Source organism: Coregonus lavaretus (assembly GCF_964263955.1).
Source record: "Coregonus lavaretus genome assembly, chromosome: 26".
Lineage (NCBI taxonomy): Eukaryota > Metazoa > Chordata > Actinopteri > Salmoniformes > Salmonidae > Coregonus > Coregonus lavaretus.
In genome coordinates this window covers 10734899-10755547 of record NC_140013.1, presented here as the reverse complement: position 1 = coordinate 10755547, position 20649 = coordinate 10734899, and the positions used below count along the sequence as shown (strand labels likewise).

General features: G+C 45.0%; 1 protein-coding gene across 2 annotated transcripts; it reads right to left on the bottom strand.

The window, feature by feature from the left end:
* Nucleotides 1-8947: 8947 nt before the first annotated feature.
* LOC311102186 (uncharacterized protein) lies at nucleotides 8948-19077 on the bottom strand. Of its 2 annotated transcripts, none has more exons than XM_084143436.1 (12): nucleotides 18969-19077; nucleotides 16438-16654; nucleotides 16028-16178; nucleotides 15652-15834; nucleotides 15280-15417; nucleotides 14819-15013; nucleotides 14281-14500; nucleotides 13991-14091; nucleotides 13110-13364; nucleotides 11461-11613; nucleotides 11117-11175; nucleotides 8948-10679 (listed from the first exon to the last, which is right to left on the bottom strand). In XM_084143436.1, the coding sequence occupies exons 1-12, from the start codon at nucleotides 18982-18984 to the stop codon at nucleotides 10454-10456; spliced, it is 1914 nt and encodes a 637-aa protein (XP_083999562.1). In that variant the 5' UTR covers nucleotides 18985-19077; the 3' UTR covers nucleotides 8948-10453. The 2 variants fall into 2 exon arrangements, with proteins under 2 accessions (XP_083999562.1, XP_083999561.1); XM_084143435.1 differs by having other exon boundaries at nucleotides 16438-16748; nucleotides 18969-19054.
* Between the last annotated feature and the right edge of the window lie 1572 nt (nucleotides 19078-20649).

Sequence of the window (20649 nt, the reverse complement as noted above, 5' to 3'; positions counted from 1 at the left end):
TCACCCCGTTGCCCTTAGCAACCATGGAGCCCCCCCTTTTCCTCCCCTCCCCTAAAACCCCACCACTAAGAGGGTTAGAGTACGGTTCGGAATTGTTTCCCTGGGTAATTTGCCCAGTCAGAGCGAAGAGCCACTTGCATTTGATATGCGTAAAATTGTGCGCTTTAAAGCGCAAAATCGCGTAATCTTGGGACAGGTTATCCTCCCATGTGCTCCCATTCCCATAATTTTGATGTGCAGCGAACCGTTGCTTTGTATCGTCATCTTGAACTCATGTGACTTGGGAACAATTAACCTTCAAGGTGAAGAAGAATTGACACCTGGAGTGGATGAACTGTACATTGAAATGTCAATTTATTTCATCCCATCACAATGTCCACCACCAATGAAATACAGAGGAAAAGCCCTTTTATTACAGCATTGTTCAGCCATGTTGGAGAGCCAAGTGGCCAGGTGCTTGCCATACAGTGAGACTGCAAAACAGAAGACAAATGAAGGTGTATGGGGAGAAAGCAGAGGGAGGATGCAGTGGAACATTGTGCTGTGTGCTCAGGCAGTGTGTATGGATACTAACATCATATTTGTCTGTGCCTATCTGTTTTAATATTGGACAACATTTGTCCCCTGGATAGAGTAAATTGTGCTCTGCACTGGAAAAGCATTGCTGTGTTATTAATATTTCAGAAGACAGTGCATCTGCGAGGACTTGGTCTCTTTCGCTCCCTGAGCCTTCATTTCCTTGTGGAGGATGCCAGCGTTTCTGTCTGTGCAGGCTAGGCTACACTGCTGACTTAGAGTCAGCTAGGCATCCGCTTTATGGTTAAGGGCACAGGAGGCCACGGTGCAGCCGAGCCACCCCCATGTCATGCATGGCTCCATGTGAAATCATCTCCTTACATGGCGGGGAGGGGAGGGTGTTGCGTGGTGCATCAAGGGGTTTAAGAAAGGTGCAGACATTAGCTGAAGCGGGAATTCAGAATGTCACCAAAGTTTGGCTCAATAAATCATTTGGGGGCATGGCTTGCGAGGGTGGATGGATACCCCCTCTGTTACAGTAGATGGAGTATCTACCATCTAAGCTTCCTCAACAACAACACACTGTGGGCTCTCCCCTGTAACCCTAATATAGATGTTCTTTTGGGGGTGGCCAATCAGCCCCAGAGTGGGGTGTTTGTCTTTTGTGTGGGATCACCAGCTAGAACGGCTGGCTCTGCCATGCCTCTGCCTCTGACCAGCTTAGGCAGCTTGGAGCCAACGTGCCTGAAATATTTCATCATTCCTTCCCCTCCACCACTGGCTGATCCAATCAGAGAATACATTCTTTTCACCCGCTATTCGAGTGAGCGAAGCCCAATGTCATTTGGATGTCACAGACAGGCAGAAGGAAAGCTGTCTGTGCCTGGAGAGGCTCTTGTCGCCTTGTGACGTGTGTGTAGGGTAATGACATATTTGCCATTCAACGGCTTGATCGTAAATAACACTCATTCAGATGCACCATTACATTTCAGTCATTTAGCAGACACTCTTATCCAGAGTGATTTACAGGAGCAATTAGGGTTAAGTGCCTTGCTCAAAGGCACACCGTCAGATTTTTCACCTAGTCAGCTCAGGGATTCGAATCAACCTTTCGGTTACTGGCCCAACGCTCTTAACCGCAAGGCTACCTGCCACCATCACAGACAATACAAATGAAGTGCCAACCTACAAGGGATGGGAGCTTTGAACAGTATCATATTAATGGCTTTAGTTTTTGGCATTCTGTATTGGATGTCTGTCTGCTCTCAGACCCAGACATCCCACAGCCAGCAGAGTCCCTCTACAGGGACTGAAACATAAAATCGAATGTCCCCCAAGCGGTGGAGGGATTTCAGTGTGAACACATTTAAGTGAAGCCTCCCTAACGCCTGGCGACAGCGTGTGCATACTTGAGCGTGCACGCCTGCTGTGTGTGTGCATCAGGAAGCAAGTGTTTGTGTGTGTACATCAATGAGCAAGTGTGTGTGAGTGAGAGTGTGTATGGGTGCATCTGTATGTGTGTAGAGGGTTGGAGTGGAGGGGGGGGGGGTTGGGTGCCTTAACTCTGACAGGCTCAGCTGAAGGACGTGTCAGACTCACAACACTACCTGTCAACTCCATTTCCCGCTCTCTTATCCAGGGCGACAAGGTCTTATTTTAAGAAGTTGGTTTCTGCAGCCTGATGACCAGCACGTGTTCTGACACGCAGCCGTAAACACCCTGGCTCGGAGGCGCTGGCAGCCAATCGAATAGCATCTGCAGCCACTTCATTTACTTCAAATAGATTTACAATAGGCTGACGTCACTGTCTATAAATGTATGGGGTTAGGATTAAGCCTTCCATTTAATCAATGTGGACTGCAGAAACAATGACGAAGAACAGGAAGACCATGGAGGAGGAGTTAGGGTTAAAGATAGAGAGGGGGAGGAGGGGGTACTTTTCAATGCCCGTGCTTTGATGCATGCCTCGGCCAGCCCCAAAATATGACTCACAATACATCCATTCAGATGAATTAAAACAGAGGGGAGGCGATAGGGAGGGGGAATTTATCTGGGCTTACAGTCATTGTCAACTGAAGTAGCCTATGCACTGGACTTAAAGAGTGCTCAAAATCTTATCCATCTGACTCAGGAGAGAGCAAGGCACTGCAAAGATATATTTGTATTTTAATCTGGTGGTACCCTGGCTCGTCACTCTCTCTTTTTGGGTCCATTTAGGTAATGGCACTTTCCACGGGACATTAATCTGTGTAATTAGGTTTGAGCCACACTCTCCTCCGAAACAGATCGTGACGGTCCAGGGTACCGCTCTCTTTTTTTGCACTTTCTGCCCTGGAGGAAAATAGGTGGAATGCATAATCTTTTTCCTATCTACTTTCTTTCTTATTATCTGAATTCAGTGCTTATCGAGAGCAGGGAGGAAGCAATGGAGTACCTGACTGTTTGACAATGGTGACTCTCTGATGGACTCGCTGATTTACTGTGATTCACTGATGAGGCAAATATGGAACACACCTCTGGTTAGCTATCCAAATGAGGGAGGTGGTTTGCTTCCTGTATGTTGTCAGACCATCCCAATCAAATTCCTAGAACCAAACAAACCAATGATTGGTTAAACCATAGACTATCATCCCATACCTAAACCAACTGCCACTTCAGAATTCATCCGCCCCAAAATGGATGCCATGACTGTGTCTTCACACGTCCATCCATCCCCACCTGTAGGTCACTTATGGGCACTTTCCCCTCATCTGTGTTCAGAATGCATTTAGATACTTCATCTGGATGCCCAGAGAACGGTCCACACACAGCAAGTGGACCTTTCTAGATGTGCTTACTGGTTAATGTGTCGCTCATGGCGGAGGCCACGTCGACGCCAACGCCGCTGCTCATGCATGGGAGACCTTTGAGTTGCAGCTGTCGTGGCCACCCAATACTACAACACTCCTGTCCTGAAGTGATGCCTTCCCAGGGATTTCTCTATAATCTCTTTATGTGTGCACAACCTGTCAATCTCAATCACGGCTGTTGTTGTGCCAGCCTCCCTCTGGGGAGGGGGGGCAATGGTAATCCATTCTGTCGATTAGCTGCATGCCATCTCATTATCTCCCCACATCCGTGCTAGGCTGAGGGCAGAGATACGATGGGGACCGACCATGGATTTCTCCATTGTGACACAGGGGAGGGGACCTGTCACAGAATATCTAGGGAACGCCAAAGCTACACAACTGTGAAACACACTATTTTGTTTGTCAGTCCCTCTGCCAACCGTAGTGGATGTGAAAACCCTCTTTCCACAGGTGGGGTTAATGTAAATACTGTATTCGAAATCTCAGGAGGTCAACAAGTGTGTATTCCTCCAATGCTGGGGATTTTCATTAGCTTAGCTGTAACACACTGGGTGTAGTGCAGAAAGCAGGCTTAAAGAGTTACTCTCACTAAGTATCCTGACGACTAGCCAAGTGAGCCAGCATGACATTGGCGTCGGCATGACAACACTCACTATCAGGTCACAGTTTTGATACATAGGGAGATTTTCTGGATTCATACTATAAAAAATGTACATGTAGATGTACTCTTTTTATATGACAAATACGCAAATATTAAATATGTGATATGAGAAAGTTATATGATACTTTTATGGCTGACAATTTATCAGCCATAAAATTCAAGGCAAAGGATGGAATAAAGTAAAGGATTACAAATCAGGAAGCCCAAGGGCTTGTGCAGTTTGGTTTGTGTTGTGATTCAATTAACTTGTTTTTCTTATTTACAGTGCTAACAAGGCCTCCTTGTTAGAGCTCTGTTGAATTTTGGCTACCTTGTTCAAGAGAGCAGTAAGACATCAGCTTCACATTAACTCAGACATATTTTTTGCTTCTCTTAAGTTGAGGTAAGATACTGTATAACTTTTTTAAAAAGTGTTTGGTGATGCTATATGTGATTTATAGTGGGAAAACTTCAGGCAAGGCCCTTATTGAGCGCAGAGACTCATAGTACTGTCTGTATCAATGCACTCCCTCTTTCTGCAAGGTCAGTTGCTCCTTCTGAAGTCCAAACCTCGATAGTCAGCCTGATCATAGCAGTCCTCATCAGGAGCCGTCTCAAAACTCAGTTAGCGATGGTAACTAATGTGAGTCAGGCTAGCTCATACCACATAATATATACAGTGGGGAGAACAAGTATTTGATACACTGCCGATTTTGCAGGTTTTCCTACTTACAAAGCATGTAGAGGTCTGTAATTTTTATCATAGGTACACTTCAACTGTGAGAGACAGAATCTAAAACAAAAATCCAGAAAATCACATTGTATGATTTTTAAGTAATTAATTTGCATTTTATTGCATGACATAAGTATTTGATCACCTACCAACCAGTAAGAATTCCGGCTCTCACAGACCTGTTAGTTTTTCTTTAAGCAGCCCTCCTGTTCTCCACTCATTACCTGTATTAACTTCTCCTGTTTGAACTCGTTACCTGTATAAAAAAGACACCTGTCCACACACTCAATCAAACAGACTCCAACCTCTCCACAATGGCCAAGACCAGAGCGCTGTGTAAGGACATCAGGGTTAAAATTGTAGACCTGCACAAGGCTGGGATGGGCTACAGGACAATAGGCAAGCAGCTTGGTGAGAAGGCAACAACTGTTGGCGCAATTATTAGAAAATTGAAGAAGTTCAAGATGACGGTCAATCACCCTAGGTCTGGGGTTCCATGCAAGATCTCACCTCGTGGGGCATCAATGATCATGAGGAAGGTGAGGGATCAGCCCAGAACTACACGGCAGGACCTGGTCAATGACCTGAAGAGAGCTGGGACCACAGTCTCAAAGAAAACCATTAGTAACACACTACGCCGTCATGGATTAAAATCCTGCAGCGCACGCAAGGTCCCCCTGCTCAAGCCAGCGCATGTCCAGGCCCGTCTGAAGTTTGCCAATGACCATCTGGATGATCCAGAGGAGGAATGGGAGAAGGTCATGTGGTCTGATGAGACAAAAATAGAGCTTTTTGGTCTAAACTCCACTCGCCGTGTTTGGAGGAAGAAGAAGGATGAGCACAACCCCAAGAACACCATCCCAACCGTGAAGCATGGAGGTGGAAAAATCATTATTTGGGGATGCTTTTCTGCAAAGGGGACAGGACGACTGCACCGTATTGAGGGGAGGATGGAAGGGGCCATGTATCGCGAGATCTTGGCCAACAACCTCCTTCCCTCAGTAAGAGCATTGAAGATGGGTTGTGGCTGGGTCTTCCAGCATGACAACGACCCAAAACATACAGCCAGGGCAACTAAGGAGTGGCTGCGTAAGAAGCATCTCAAGGTCCTGGAGTGGCCTAGCCAGTCTCCAGACCTGAACCCAATAGAAAATCTTTGGAGGGAGCTGAAAGTCCGTATTGCCCAGCGACAGCCCCGAAACCTGAAGGATCTGGAGAAGGTCTATATGGAGGATTGGGCTAAAATCCCTGCTGCAGTGTGTGCAAACCTGGTCAAGACCTACAGGAAACGTATGATCTCTGTAATTGCAAACAAAGGTTTCTGTACCTAATATTAAGTTCTTCTTTTCTGATGTATCAAATACTTATGTCATGCAATAAAATGCAAATGAATTACTTAAAAATCATACAATGTGATTTTCTGGATTTTTGTTTTAGATTCCATCTCTCACAGTTGAAGTGTACCTATGATAAAAATTACAGACCTCTACATGCTTTGTAAGTAGGAAAACCTGCAAAATCGGCAGTGTATCAAATACTTGTTCTCCCCACTGTGTGTGTATATATATATAAGTATTTAGTCAGCCACCAATTGTGCAAGTTCTCCCACTTAAAAAGATGAGAGAGGCCTGTAATTTTCATCATAGGTCAACTATGACAGACAAAATGAGAATTTTTTTCTCCAGAAAATCACATTGTAGGATTTTTAATGAATTTATTTGCAAATTATGGTGGAAAATAAGTATTTGGTCAATAACAAACGTTTCTCAATACTTTGTTATATACCCTTTGTTGGCAATGACACAGGTCAAACGTTTTCTGTAAGTCTTCACAAGGTTTTCACACACTGTTGCTGGTATTTTGGCCCATTCCTCCATGCAGATCTCCTCTAGAGCAGTGATGTTTTGGGGCTGTCGCTGGGCAACACGGACTTTCAACTCCCTCCAAAGATTTTCTATGGGGTTGAGATCTGGAGACTGGCTAGGCCACTCCAGGACCTTGAAATGCTTCTTACGAAGCCACTCCTTCGTTGCCCGGGCGGTGTGTTTGGGATCATTGTCATGCTGAAAGACCCAGCCACGTTTCATCTTCAATGCCCTTGCTGATGGAAGGAGGTTTTCACTCAGAATCTCACGATACATGGCCCCATTCATTCTTTCCTTTACACGGATCAGTTGTCCTGGTCCCTTTGCAGAAAAACAGCCCCAAAGCATGATGTTTCCACCCCCATGCTTCACAGTAGGTATGGTGTTCTTTGGATGCAACTCAGCATTCTTTGTCCTCCAAACATGACGAGTTGAGTTTTTACCAAAAAGTTATATTTTGGTTTCATCTGACCATATGACATTCTCCCGATCCTCTTCTGGATCATCCAAATGCACTCTAGCAAACTTCAGACGGGCCTGGACATGTACTGGCTTAAGCAGGGGGACACGTCTCGCACTACAGGATTTGAGTCCCTGGCGGCGTAGTGTGTTACTGATGGTAGGCTTTGTTACTTTGGTCCCAGCTCTCTGCAGGTCATTCACTAGGTCCCCCCGTGTGGTTCTGGGATTTTTGCTCACCGTTCTTGTGATCATTTTGACCCCACGGGGTGAGATCTTGCGTGGAGCCCCAGATCGAGGGAGATTATCAGTGGTCTTGTATGTCTTCCATTTCCTAATAATTGCTCCCACAGTTGATTTCTTCAAACCAAGCTGCTTACCTATTGCAGATTCAGTCTTCCCAGCCTGGTGCAGGTCTACAATTTTGTTTCTGGTGTCCTTTGACAGCTCTTTGGTCTTGGCCATAGTGGAGTTTGGAGTGTGACTGTTTGAGGTTGTGGACAGGTGTCTTTTATACTGATAACAAGTTCAAACAGGTGCCATTAATACAGGTAACGAGTGGAGGACAGAGGAGCCTCTTAAAGAAGAAGTTACAGGTCTGTGAGAGCCAGAAATCTTGCTTGTTTGTAGGTGACCAAATACTTATTTTCCAGCATAATTTGCAAATAAATTCATTAAAAATCCTACAATGTGATTTTCAGAAAAAAAAATGCTCAATTTGTCTGTCATAGTTGACGTGTACCTATGATGAAAATTACAGGCCCCTCTCATCTTTTTAAGTGGGAGAACTTGCACAATTGGTGGCTGACTAAATACTTTTTTTCCCCCACTGTATATATATATATATATAGTTTGTATTAATATTTTTGGGCTCTGAAATGAACTGCTGGTGCTCTAGCAGGAATATAGCAAAACAAATCACTTTGCTTCAGAGAACCATATCCACACACAGACAAAGAAAAACAACAGGTCCTTTCATCTCAGCATTTACTAGATTGGCCTAAAAACATTGGCCAGTACTTTACAGTTAGAGAAGGATTCTGGCATAAATCCAGGGGAATAAAGACATTATTCACACTGGCTCTTACAGTATGCACACTTGCTGTGCAAGCAGTACATCACCATGTCAGTGCTTCTGATAAGTACATCAGAAGTCAGCTGGAAAGGTCAGTTTACTCAGAATGTCTCGGAGGACAAGTCTCATTTACTCAGGCGCCTGAGCAGACACCCGTTTCTCCCCTGGGCCCACAATGCTCGTCCTTCAAGGGAAAATAGCAGCATTTATTTGTTCTGTTTTTACAGTCATTTGGCAGGTGGCACCAGATACCCGGCAGTATATCACGGTCCAGAGTCCAATCTAGTGCGCCGTGCCCCTCAGTCTCTACGCAGGTCCTAAAATATATTGTTAACAGTTGTGCCAAACACACACAAACAGGCATTTTGCTCTCTATATCGTCTCCCCCTCTGCGAGTCATTGGGATAAAAGGGCAACCAACCAAACAGCATAGAATGAATACATTGCAATTTGCCTCATTAGCATGGGTGAACTGAGTGGCCCTGTTAGTGAAGGCCTATCAGACTATGGTCTCCTCTTTAGCTATTCATACCTGAACCTATGCATCAGAATCCACGTTCACTGGCAAGCCATGGTGTTGAAAGGCCATCTGCAAATTCTTCCAACATTAACTTATTTGCGCACTAATTGAATTTGAAACATTCTTGAGCGCATTTTTTGCATGCGCCAGTACAAAACCCCCTTTCAGTTCACCCACTAGCTCAAATACTTGCTGGCCGTCGCACTATGGCGAAGTCAGAATCACACGACATACCATTCCACACACATTCCATAGTAGAAGAAAAATAGATATATACCCCTCGATTTGTTCTCACACTGGTCTTTAATTTCATGATGCATGTACAGATCTGGAACTCCACATAAAAAACAGGAATCCCCTCTACTGTATAAAGGGGAAGATAAAAAAAAATCATCCATTAATGCAAGAAACTCAAGCATCTGATTTGTTACGCTTTGCTACATTTCCACGCTGATACACACTGGACGGACAACAATCCAAAATCTGTGCAAACACTCCCCCACAAACACACACAAGTATAAGGCAGGCATATTCCAACATTTTCAGATGAGGTGCAGGTACCTCACATAATATTATGGAGTAGAAATATATATTTTTAATTCACTTCTTAGACTTTGACATTACATTTGTTACGTTGTATAGATGAGATCCAGGATTGCATCCACTGTGTCAAAATAGAAGCGTTGACCATTAACTATTACATAACACATACATTATGTTTAGAGGCTTACACTGTGTCTTCACTGGCCTCAGATGCATTTGCTTTTGGCTGATTGTTTTCCAGCTGGACCCCTTTGGCATCGCAGCAGATATAAAAGAAATGCATTGATTATATACTAACAACCCCTCACACATGCAAACAAGGTCACACACATGCACAGAAGCAGTACAAAATGACTGATAATGTATCCTAAGTGCATTAGCCAGGTCACCTATCCCATTGACCTACACATTACTTACACATGAGGTATCTCTGCAAGTCTCCCTAGTAAGTCTGAACTCGGGCATTCAGTATCATTCATTTGCAGAAACCCCATGTGAAATCGAGAGCTTGGGACTATAACGATCTATCTGCAAAAAGATGATGATTCGGAGATAATTGGCTTTAAAGTTCCGAACCCTCATTGGTTTGAAAGGTGTCTGCAATGTTTATCTTGTATTCTTTTGAATTTAACAACATTCATTGGGGTATTTAGAGTACTATATAGGTAAAGAACATTGATCAGAACAAGGCTGTCAATAACTCAATTTTGACTAAAATGCAGATATAACCTTTTAGTCCCAAGCTCTCACAATATAGAGTGCAGGATAAATTGAAAGCTCTCTTTAGCTTTGACATAATACATTTGACATAATACATATTGATATACAGATAATTTGTACTGTCTTATCAAATGCCCAAAGAGAAATGCTCAAAGTATTTGCCGTTATTAAGTCTTCCATATAGACTATAGTCACCACATAAATAAGTTACAAACCCATCAACAAAAGTGCTACCATGGTACAGTAAGACATATTACGAATGCCATTAGAGATCGTTATAAATGAGGCCTATTAAGTAATGAGCCACTTCTGCCAGCAGGCTGGTGCAGGGATTCAGATAATAAATACCAAGCCCACATTTTGATTGGGCCCAATAGTTCTTAATCTCTCATACGGCCTCCTTGTTAATGCCTTACTCATGGCTTTGAAATGCAAAGGCATTCTGGGACTGTCCCCCCTAAAGCAGGTGTGTTCCGGGCTCACCAGGGGTTTGTTGTGCCCCCTGTGACAACCTTCTGGGACACTTTTGTCCCTCAGGTTGGCGGGGGCCCGTTGACGTAGCGCAGAGCCAGTTGGAAGGAGCGGGCCAGGGAGTTGGAGCGGTGGCACTCTGGGTCCATGAGGAGTGCTGTGGACCAGACCAGCAGGGCTAGAAACACAGCCAGCAGGACGACCAGGAACACTGGGCTCCTCAGAGTCTCTAGTACCCACACGGCCCATGAGCTGCACTGGGTTTGTCTGTTAGGGCACTCATTTGGCCTACAGGAGGAGTGGGGAAATGGATAGAAGGTGTGTGATAGAATTACAGTCTCAGCATCATTTAAGTCAGGGGTTGTTTTTGACCTTGGGGACTGGGAGTGTGTGATGTTTAAAATTTCACATGGAGAAGTGAGATTAGCTATCACAGTCTAATTGGTATTGATTGGAATATCAAATGTGAAATGTCACGACAGGTATTTGCAGTGTATCTATGTATAATAAGTAAAAACGATGATAGTACAGTAATAAGTTGAACCAAAGCATTGAATATTAAAACATATAGGCTGTGTTTACACAGGCAGACCAATTCTGATCTTTTGCCCAATTATTGGCAAAAGACCTGATTGGTCAAAATACAAATAATTGGGCAAAAGATCAGAATTGGTCTGCCTGTTTAAAGGCAGCCATAGTTTCCACGTGAATAAGACTTTACTCACCATTGCTGACTATGAACCACCTCCCATGAGGCATTGCAGCGCGGCTCTTCCTCTCGAGACTGGCAGAGAAACAGAGGAATCAACAGAGAGAGGGATTGTGTACAAACACACACATACACACACACAGCCAACCCGACAGAGGATGCATTCATTTTGGCCTCTGCTCTGTAGGCCTATACAACTTTTTACAAGGCAGCTGGCAAAGGTTTGAACTTTTAGTGTGATCTGTGATCTGAATACAACCTGTCATCTTCAGTACATTGAAGACACAACAGATGAATAGACTTCATTTTACAAGCTGCCATTAACAGTTATGGCAATGATAAATAATGTGATACTGTTACCTGTGGGTTTGATTGAAGTCTACAAGTCATCCTATCAGACTGGAGCTGGAGGTCACATGACTGTGAGGTGCAGGGGGCCAAACACAGCTCCTGGGGGTGTGTCTGAACGGGGATGTCCCCGAGACTGTGGCTTCCCTCAGAGCAACCAGCACGCTGACACATATACACAGAGCAGTTTGGGTTACGGCACAGGCTAGAACCATTCTACATGACAGTGTCTCTATGCAACAAAGGCCAATTGTAAATCAAAAGAAACTTAGAGATGTGGTCCAATGAGGTTGCCGCGCGCACACACACAGACCACACACACACACCCCCTCTCTCATGGGACCGACCCATCAGCCCCTCGTCAGCACCTCTCCCTTAATCCACTCACTGGGTTCTGACGAGCGCTCGTGACCTATGCTGTGTCTTGTCTTTATGCACTCGCCTGCAATTACAACAGACATTAAAAAGCCAGTTAACGCCAGGGCTCTCCGCCGTCCCTGTAAAGCTGACAATTAAGCCACGAGCGCAAAGAAATGACAAGAGCCCCTTTGAAATGGAAATGGTTCCTCTACAAGGTTTGAGGCTTTGCAGTGAAATCAGGCTTTCCATCAGCACAGCGATTCACTTTCTTATGGACGTGTCCCCCTCTGGCGAACAGAATGCTTTTGTCAGGCTGGGCTTCAGACAGCTTAATTAGAAATAAATGTTCCTCGGCCGTTTCTGTTTTGGTGACACTTAAAAACGTAGCCTCTGCTACACCGATACATTTATAAATCACCATTTTATTGATTTGTTTACGAGCGAAACAATGTATAAAATAGACACTTTGTAGGCGATTTGACACCCAAAATAGGGGGCAATGAATTTAAAGCTGCATGCAATGACACAAAACACTGAGTGTTCGATTTAATAATAATAATAATATGCCATTTAGCAGACGCTTTTATCCAAAGCGACTTACAGTCATGCGTGCATACATTTTTTGTTGTTGTGTATGGGTGGTCCCGGGGATCGAACCCACTACCTTGGCGTTACAAGCGCCGTGCTCTACCAGCTGAGCTACAGAGGACCACTAAATTAGATTTACATGATTCTATGGATATTGACTTTTCCATGATGCCACTTGCAGTGAATTCTCCATGCATTTTTGCAAATACTGCATGGAAAAGTCGATTGCTAGAGCTTTTCACAGTAAAAGTGAGCCTTTTCCACGAAGCAGGTCTGCATAGACCCAAACACTTGTGTGTACAGTATGTCTCACTGTACATGCTCCTCTCTGGATCAATGGTACTAAAGAGGAACACAAGCAGAACCTAATCAGTGTGGAAGGTCAGGAGTCTTGTGGAGGCTCCAGGGCACATTTCTCTGCCGTTCCAGAAAGCTACACAGATGCGAAGATGGTCAAGTGATGCAGTATGCTGCTCAATGAAGGCTACTGTTGCTAGCAGCTCATTCCTCCAACTATACTCATTTCAGACTGCAGCGGCTATTATTTTTTGGGTGTGGGCCAAGTCGAATGTCCTCAAAGGATCAGAGGGTTTCTGTCTAAGTCATTATTTCCACCAATTAACTGAGACTATGATGAATTCTTTTATGGGTCAGAGGGGACACTAGATCAGTTTGTTAAAAGGCAGAGGAGTTTTACTGGGTTTAAGGCGTACCTTCCGAGTACTGTCGGTCTGGACAGCCTTGGAGCAGGCTCTGTGCTGTTGGACCGAGGGGACGGTGTGGCTGTGCGTCTGTCCCAGCCAAGCGCTGATGCGAGCAGGGTCAAAGGTTACAGGCTCCGGGGAGGGTCCGTCGGGCGTGGAGGTCATCCAGTGGCCAGAGAGTAGAGGTCTGCCATCTCGGACACTCTGGGTCGTGGAAGGTGAGAACAACTCTGGACCTGCATACTCAAACCTCCTCTCCGGCCTCTGGAAACACCAGCCACAACCAAGTGAGGATAGATAGTTAATTCCAGGTAACATTACACAAACACATTTCATTGAGATTTTCTGCTTTAATATGCAAAAACCCTCAGAGGCTTTGATGTCTTTATATTGCTGGCTTAATCAGATGCTAAAAATCAGTCCTACACTACTGTATCACTATTAATTCCAATGGGTTTTGGTTTGGAGTTCAACTGCAGTGCAACACAATCAGTACTATATTAGTCAGACCAGCAAAACAAAACTTCTCGCTACTGACAACGATGATAATGGAAGTATTGGCTTTAGACTTAACTAGAAACAGAGAGCTAAGATTGCTTTTTCTCACACACACATTCTCCACCTCTCTCACACACACAGCACACACAATAACTCCTTGTTAATCAAACTGAAGAACATTGTGCCTCATCATAATTTCAATGGATCATTTGTTTCACCCTGACAAGTGGATGCACATACTTCAGTATACACTGTCCAATGAATTATTCAAATTCCTTTGCCGGTTGAACACAAGTTTACATTCCTGATAATATTGCAAAAACATGTCGACCTGTGTGTGGCCGAGCGAAGCGCCAGAATACAGATCCGTAGGAGGAGCTCAGTCTACTCACCATTTCCTCTGCTGCTCTGTTAGTTATTTCAGACTGAGAGCCTATGGAGTTGAGGTAAGTCCGCCTCTTCACACCATCTCTGGCCAATGGCTTTTCTCTATCTGTTTGAATGACACAAGCACACCTCAAATCTGGTGCCAAGCCTCACCGACACACATCGAAAACAATGACAGCGTTAATCATTTAAAATGTTGTCATGGCATCACAATAGTCGAGGATAGAACAAGTGGATTATTCCATCAGCGTCATTAACCTTTTTTAAATCCATAGTAAATTATTTCATTGCCTACTTGTGTTGGCGCTGAAATATGACAAGTCAGCGTCGTCATGGGAGACGGGGCCCCCGATGTCAACGGAGGGGTCCCACTCCAGCACCATGTGGTCCAGGTTGGGGGGGTTCTGCTGGTCTGGGGCACTGCTCTTCTCAAAAACTCCATCCTGCTCCAACAGGATCTCAGACGGACAGCCGGAGTCAGAGGCTTGAGTCAGTACCCAGTCATCCTCAAACACCTGAGGTAGGGCAGATAGGGAGAAGGAGGAAAGGAGGAGGTATAAATGGAAGAGAATAACTATAAGGATGCTATAAAACACACTAATGGTAGAGTGGTTCTCAGTGTTTGGCCTGGAACAGCTGATCAGAGCCAAGAGAAAAATGGGCATATTCCACAACCCAAAATCACCTCTCCTTTCTTCACTAGCTTCCTTTAATCCATATAGCCCTTTCAGAACGGTGGACAGAAGCTTAGAAGAAGAGTGACGTAATTGTGCAGAAAAGCAGGGCCTTAGAGTGGCTGGTGCAGTTAAAGATAAAGGTTAAGCAGAGCCTACCAGTCTCATGCTGAGCAGGCGAGTGTGCAGACGGCCCACTCCCTCAAATACGTGGGCACAGTAGACCAGCAGCTCCTGCAGCCCCTCCTCGATGTCTTGGGCATCCTCTGGCTCGCTCCTCTGGATCAGCGCCTCGCCCCGCTCCAGGAGACCGTTCAGACGCACCGCATTCTCCCCCACTGCCTCCTGAAAGCTCTGAGGCCACACACACACACACAGCACAGCCAATCAGGGAGGACACATTTACCAGGGGAAAGGCCATAAGAATAGGTACTGGAATCAGGTAGAAGCAAGTCAGGCTAATGTGAAAGGGACAGTTAATGGGGAATTACAGATAAAAGACCAGGTAAAGCAGATGCATAGCAAAATTATGTTAGGCATGAGTGAGGACCACTGACTGCGTGGTCAGATTACTTGGCTGGTCAGTCCTGTCCAGTACAGTCCTAGGCCAGGTCCGTTACCTGCAGCTCCCGCATCTTGTCACAGGTGTCCCTTCCAGAGAAGTGTTCCACCTCGGTCAGCCTAAGGTCCATGTCAGCAAGCCACACAGCCATCTCCTCCCTCTGGCCCTCAAACTCCTCCCGCTGGGACACACAGTGCTGGGGGAGGGGCAGGAGGAGACGGGGTAGGAAAGAGAGCACGTGAAGCGAGAGAGGGGGGAAGAGGAGAAAATAAAAAATTGCAGGCCAAGAGAGGTGAAGGCAGTTTGTCCTCCGAGCAATGCTGGCATCTGAATACATTTGGGAGAAATCGGATATAGCGTCCCCTATATTCACTGTCTTAGATATCTGTGTGATGGAGGAAGGGAGTATCTTGTATCTTGCACATATTACCTTGAGTCTGCGGCAGACACTCTCAATGGTTCCATGTAGGCGGTCCCAGCGCTGACCACAGTCCCTGGCCATGCCAATCAGGCGTGAACGCATGGCCCCATCAAAGAGCCTGGTTAAGGTCCTGTTCCTAAGGGTCAGGCTGTCCAGCTGCACCAGCCGAGCCCCAGCCTGGGTCCTCAGGCTCTGGAAGGGGAGAGCACAAAAGCTGGGGGTTTAGATAGAACAAAAGAGAGATACTTGTTCTTCTATTATACAGGTGAACAAAACAGTTCCGTAATAACATCTCTATTAAATTTGTAATAACAATGACTGAGGACATGAACACCAACATGGGGCTTTAGATGGCCATTAGATGGTCTGATCTGGTCTCTTTTACCTCAAACTTCTTGAGTTCCTCCTTGGCAGTGACAAAGAGCACATGGGCAGATCTGGGGGAGTCGGCAGACTTCTCAGCCAATCGGAGCCAGTCGCCGAGAGAGCAGTACTCCTTCATGAATTCATGCCATAGTGCCCATTTTCTTTCCAACCTTTGCGAGATAAACAAACAAAAGGCCAGACTCATAAACGGAAAAGCACATTGCTTAGGGTAGTATGGTTCTCTGCTAGGAGAGACTGCAGTATCGGCTGTTGATCAATACAATCTACATTCCATTAATTAACTGTCCATGTTAATTAGGTCTTAATCCGTCAAATCAGAAAATACACTTGAGAAAACCCCATTGGGGTCAGAAGAGAAAACAAATGTGTTGAGGAGTTGAGAAAGGGGCTTAACAGATACACACTCACTGGACACATCCATCCAGAGAAGGGCTTCCATCTTGGATCAAGTAGGTTCCCAGTGTCAGACAGTCTTGGGGCTCCTCACTGATCTCTAGTAGAGGCAGGAAGTGGGACTCGGAAAGTAGCGGCTCAGTGTGCTCTAGGATAAGGTCCAATCCCAAGGGGCTGTTCACAGACTGGGTAGCGACTCGACGTTCATCCTCTTCCGACATTATGTCACTTCCTGTGGTGCAGGGACAACAGTGTCCATGACTACCGGCTGGGAGTGGCACCTCCACAGGCATCTTGGGCTCCACCTGTCACCTGGGCGGCCCAACCTGTTTGGGGTGGGAAAGTGTCACCGCATTACAACACTCCGAAATGAGGTGAGAATTCTTATTATTATTTAATTATTTATTTATTTTCATACTGGCCCCCTGTGGGAAACGAACCTACAACCCTGGCGTTGCAAACGCCATGCTCTACCAACTGAGCTACACGGGACTATAACACATATACTCAACGCAATTCATTTCAAAGCATTTTTCACAGTAACATAACCTCTATAGTATGTTATCAGATGGAGCCTACATGCTTTCAATGCACTCAGTAAAGGTGCCATCTTTAAAAACAACTATCATCAAGGGTGGGATGTCTTTGAGTACACTCAGTGTTGGGTGAGCACCTGAGTTCACCCTGATGGTTTATTCATATAAGTAATTACAAATAGAGTTCTGAATGACTGCCCAGGAATTGAGAGAGACAGCGCAGATGGCGCGTAGCTGAATGGCTCTCCCAAAGTGAGGCAACTACCCGAATGGCCAAGCGGTTATTTTCTGGGCCATCTAATCGTTTTGTAGTAGCAATCACTCTTATGAATTATGACTCAGCGGTTCCACACTTCAGACCATTCTAAAGGGGGTTAGGAGCTGAAAACAGAGGATGTTTTCACATTACGGACTATTGAATAGGAAATGAAAACAGTAAAGAGTAGTCTTTCGGTCCCATCGATGTTGACATTATCAATTTCTGCCTGCCTTTAGAAAATCATACAACAAAAGCTGAGGGTGTGTAATTAAACTAGTCTGAAACATGCTCTTGTCTGGTCATGTAGGCCCTGTATGTTCAATCCTGGTTGTTTGTCTGTCATCTCTACAGTATAGTAAAGTATAATAGTTTCTCTCGCTTTTATTCAGTGATTGACGGCACACTGGGCAGCAGCCTGTCAGATAACGTTTCAGAGTGGGCACAGGTTTCTGAGGCAGTCAGATCTTTGATAGTCGCGGGGGAACTTCAGTGGGGTCGCCAAAAACAAAACAAAAACTTAAGAGTACAGATTATTGTATGGGACAATATACAAACATTTTTGAGAAAGATAATTGTATTTATTGGTTTCTTTTCATTTTGATGTAATGAATTGAAGGTTATTTGTTGATGCAAAAATGTTAAATTTACAAATTTGAAGGTTGTGTCATTAGATTTTGGGTGGGGTCGCGAGAAATTCTTGGGGGACAAAAATGGGGTCCCCAGAAATTCTGGCTAAAGAAAATGGGGTCCCCGCTAAAAATGTTTGAATACCTCTGATTTAGAGAGATTTCTTGCATTCATTACTTTTTGATGCAGTTTTCTCATTGTCATTCATAACTAATTCCCATGTTGCCATGCTTCAGGGCGGAAGGAATGTCGATATGTGAAAGGAATGACAGCTCCTTCCAGGGGAAGTAGAACAGTGTGGAGGATGTTTCCAATACACATCACTGGCAATCTGCAATCCCACCTGTCAGAGTCCATCGACCCAACTGTCTATACTTAGTATTCCTTTCATATCCTCCAGAAGAACATTCAGGATTGCAGAAGTTCTTTAGTCAATGCAGAGATTTCACTATCAAGTTTGAACTCTTGGCAAACTACTTACGTGGTTCTCGGTTGGTTCATTTGTGTGGCACAAAGCTGTGAGATACTCTCCATTTGAGCCAACCTCTCAGAGAGTGGTTGGCTCAACTGAAGTTAATGACTAAACTGAAGTCCATAGGTCACAGAAACTGCCAGGAAAAACTTTATGCAGGGCAGATGTGAGGCCAGGCTGTCGGTGGAGTCTAATAACTACAATCATCATGTGTGATACAGTTATGGACCACATCAATAAAAATGGAAGGGGATGATTTTATGACCCAAAAGTAATTAGTGCTTATCTCACGGCGACAGCAAACAGGGAGCACGAGGTTCACATGGTTACCAAGGCGTTATGCCAACCCAATCTGCTCACATTACTAGTGTTGTCAATAAAATGTCCCATAAACAACTTGATTGAGATGCCCTGGAGACTCAATACTTCACAACAAGTTAACACAGGAGTGTTCTTTTCCATGGCAGTTCTTTTTTATGCAGAGTTAAATAGAAATCCAGACAGTGGAAGTAGCCTGTAGGCTCTTTAAGAATTCCCTCAGCCTTGGAGGCTGATAAATCACTTCTTCACAATTGTGCCCAGAAGAGTTATGAGGGCACCACTGTGGCCCTGGCAGAAGAAAATGCCAAATAGATTTCCCCCGGTCCCTTACCTGCTGAATGTGCCATGGAAGGACAGCTACTCTGCTACCGGGGGAAAACGGACCCCTCCGGGCTAATGTCACACTTGATAATCCAGCACAACAGACTGACTGCTGCAGCACCGACCAGCCTGAGATTGACCTCTGCCCTTAGACTAATCATCCAGAGTGAGACAGGGAATAACACTACCAACAAGACACAAATGTATCAATGGTCATCTTCCCCTCTTCAGATAGAAGAGAATGCAGGGCTTTCAAAATGGCTGCCAGCCAGCCATTGGTTAAATATTAATATAAACACCATGAAATGTCCTTTTCTTTTTCCTCATGAGAGAGCAGCATCAGTCAGTCACATCTCAACATTCATAACCGTGTGTGGCTGATTGCTCCATCACAAGAGGGCACAGAGTCACTGGATTGGGCCTCGAGGCGATGGAGTTGAAAATCGAAAGCAGTTTTATTACTTTTGTACCTGTTAGGGGAGCTCACTCCATTCTGGAGAATAATGGAACCCGCAGATGTCACAGCTTCTAAAGGGCACTCATGTCATTTCTGCAGGCTGGGAGTGAGAGAGAGGGCTGGGTGGCAACGAGGCTCCAGATCTATGTTGAGAGGTTAATCAATTCTCCAGTGTTGAGTGGTGTGTGTGTGTGTGTGGGAGGGGGTTAGGGTTGCAGTATATGATGGAAGCTGACAGCCGGTAGTTTTGAGTAACATGTAATTCCATGGGGGCTCGTATCAGAATCTCAGGTTTCTACACATACACGCCTGTATCATATACGCCCTCCATAAAAATGTCATGGTTAGGTTTCAGTCCCCCTCTAGACAGCACAAAGGACAGGGGCCTTCCCTGGCTGCAGGTGATGATACTGTCCCAATAGGCTACTTCTCAATGACAGTACATGTACTCTGTTAAATCTCCCTCTTTACAGTATGGCAAAGGCCATCAGTGTATATACAGTGAGGGAGAAAAAGTATTTGATCCCCTGCTGATTTTGTACGTTTGCCCACTGACAAATAAATGATCAGTCTATACTTGTAATGGTAGGTTTATTTGAACAGTAAGAGACAGAATAACAACAACAAAAAATCCAGAAAAACACATGTCAAAAATGTTATAAATTGATTTGCATTTTAATGAGGGAAATAAGTATTTGACCCCCTCTCAATCAGAAAGATTTCTGGCTCCCAGGTGTCTTTTATATAGGTAACGAGCTGAGATTAGGAGCACACTCTTAAAGGGAGTGCTCCTAATCTCAGCTTGTTACCTGTATAAAAGACACCTGTCCACAGAAGCAATCAATCAGATTCCAAACTCTCCACCATGGCCAAGACCAAAGAGCTCTCCAAGGATGTCAGGGACAAGATTGTAGACCTACACAAGGCTGGAATGGGCTACAAGACCATCGCCAAGCAGCTTGGTGAGAAGGTGACAACAGTTGGTGCGATTATTCGCAAATGGAAGAAAGACAAAATAACTGTCAATCTCCCTCGGCCTGGGGCTCCATGCAAGATCTCACCTCGTGGAGTTGCAATGATCATGAGAACGGTGAGGAATCAGCCCAGAACTACACGGGAGGATCTTGTCAATGATCTCAAGGCAGCTGGGACCATAGTCACCAAGAAAACAATAGGTAAACACTACGCCGTGAAGGACTGAAATCCTGCAGCGCCCGCAAGGTCCCCCTGCTCA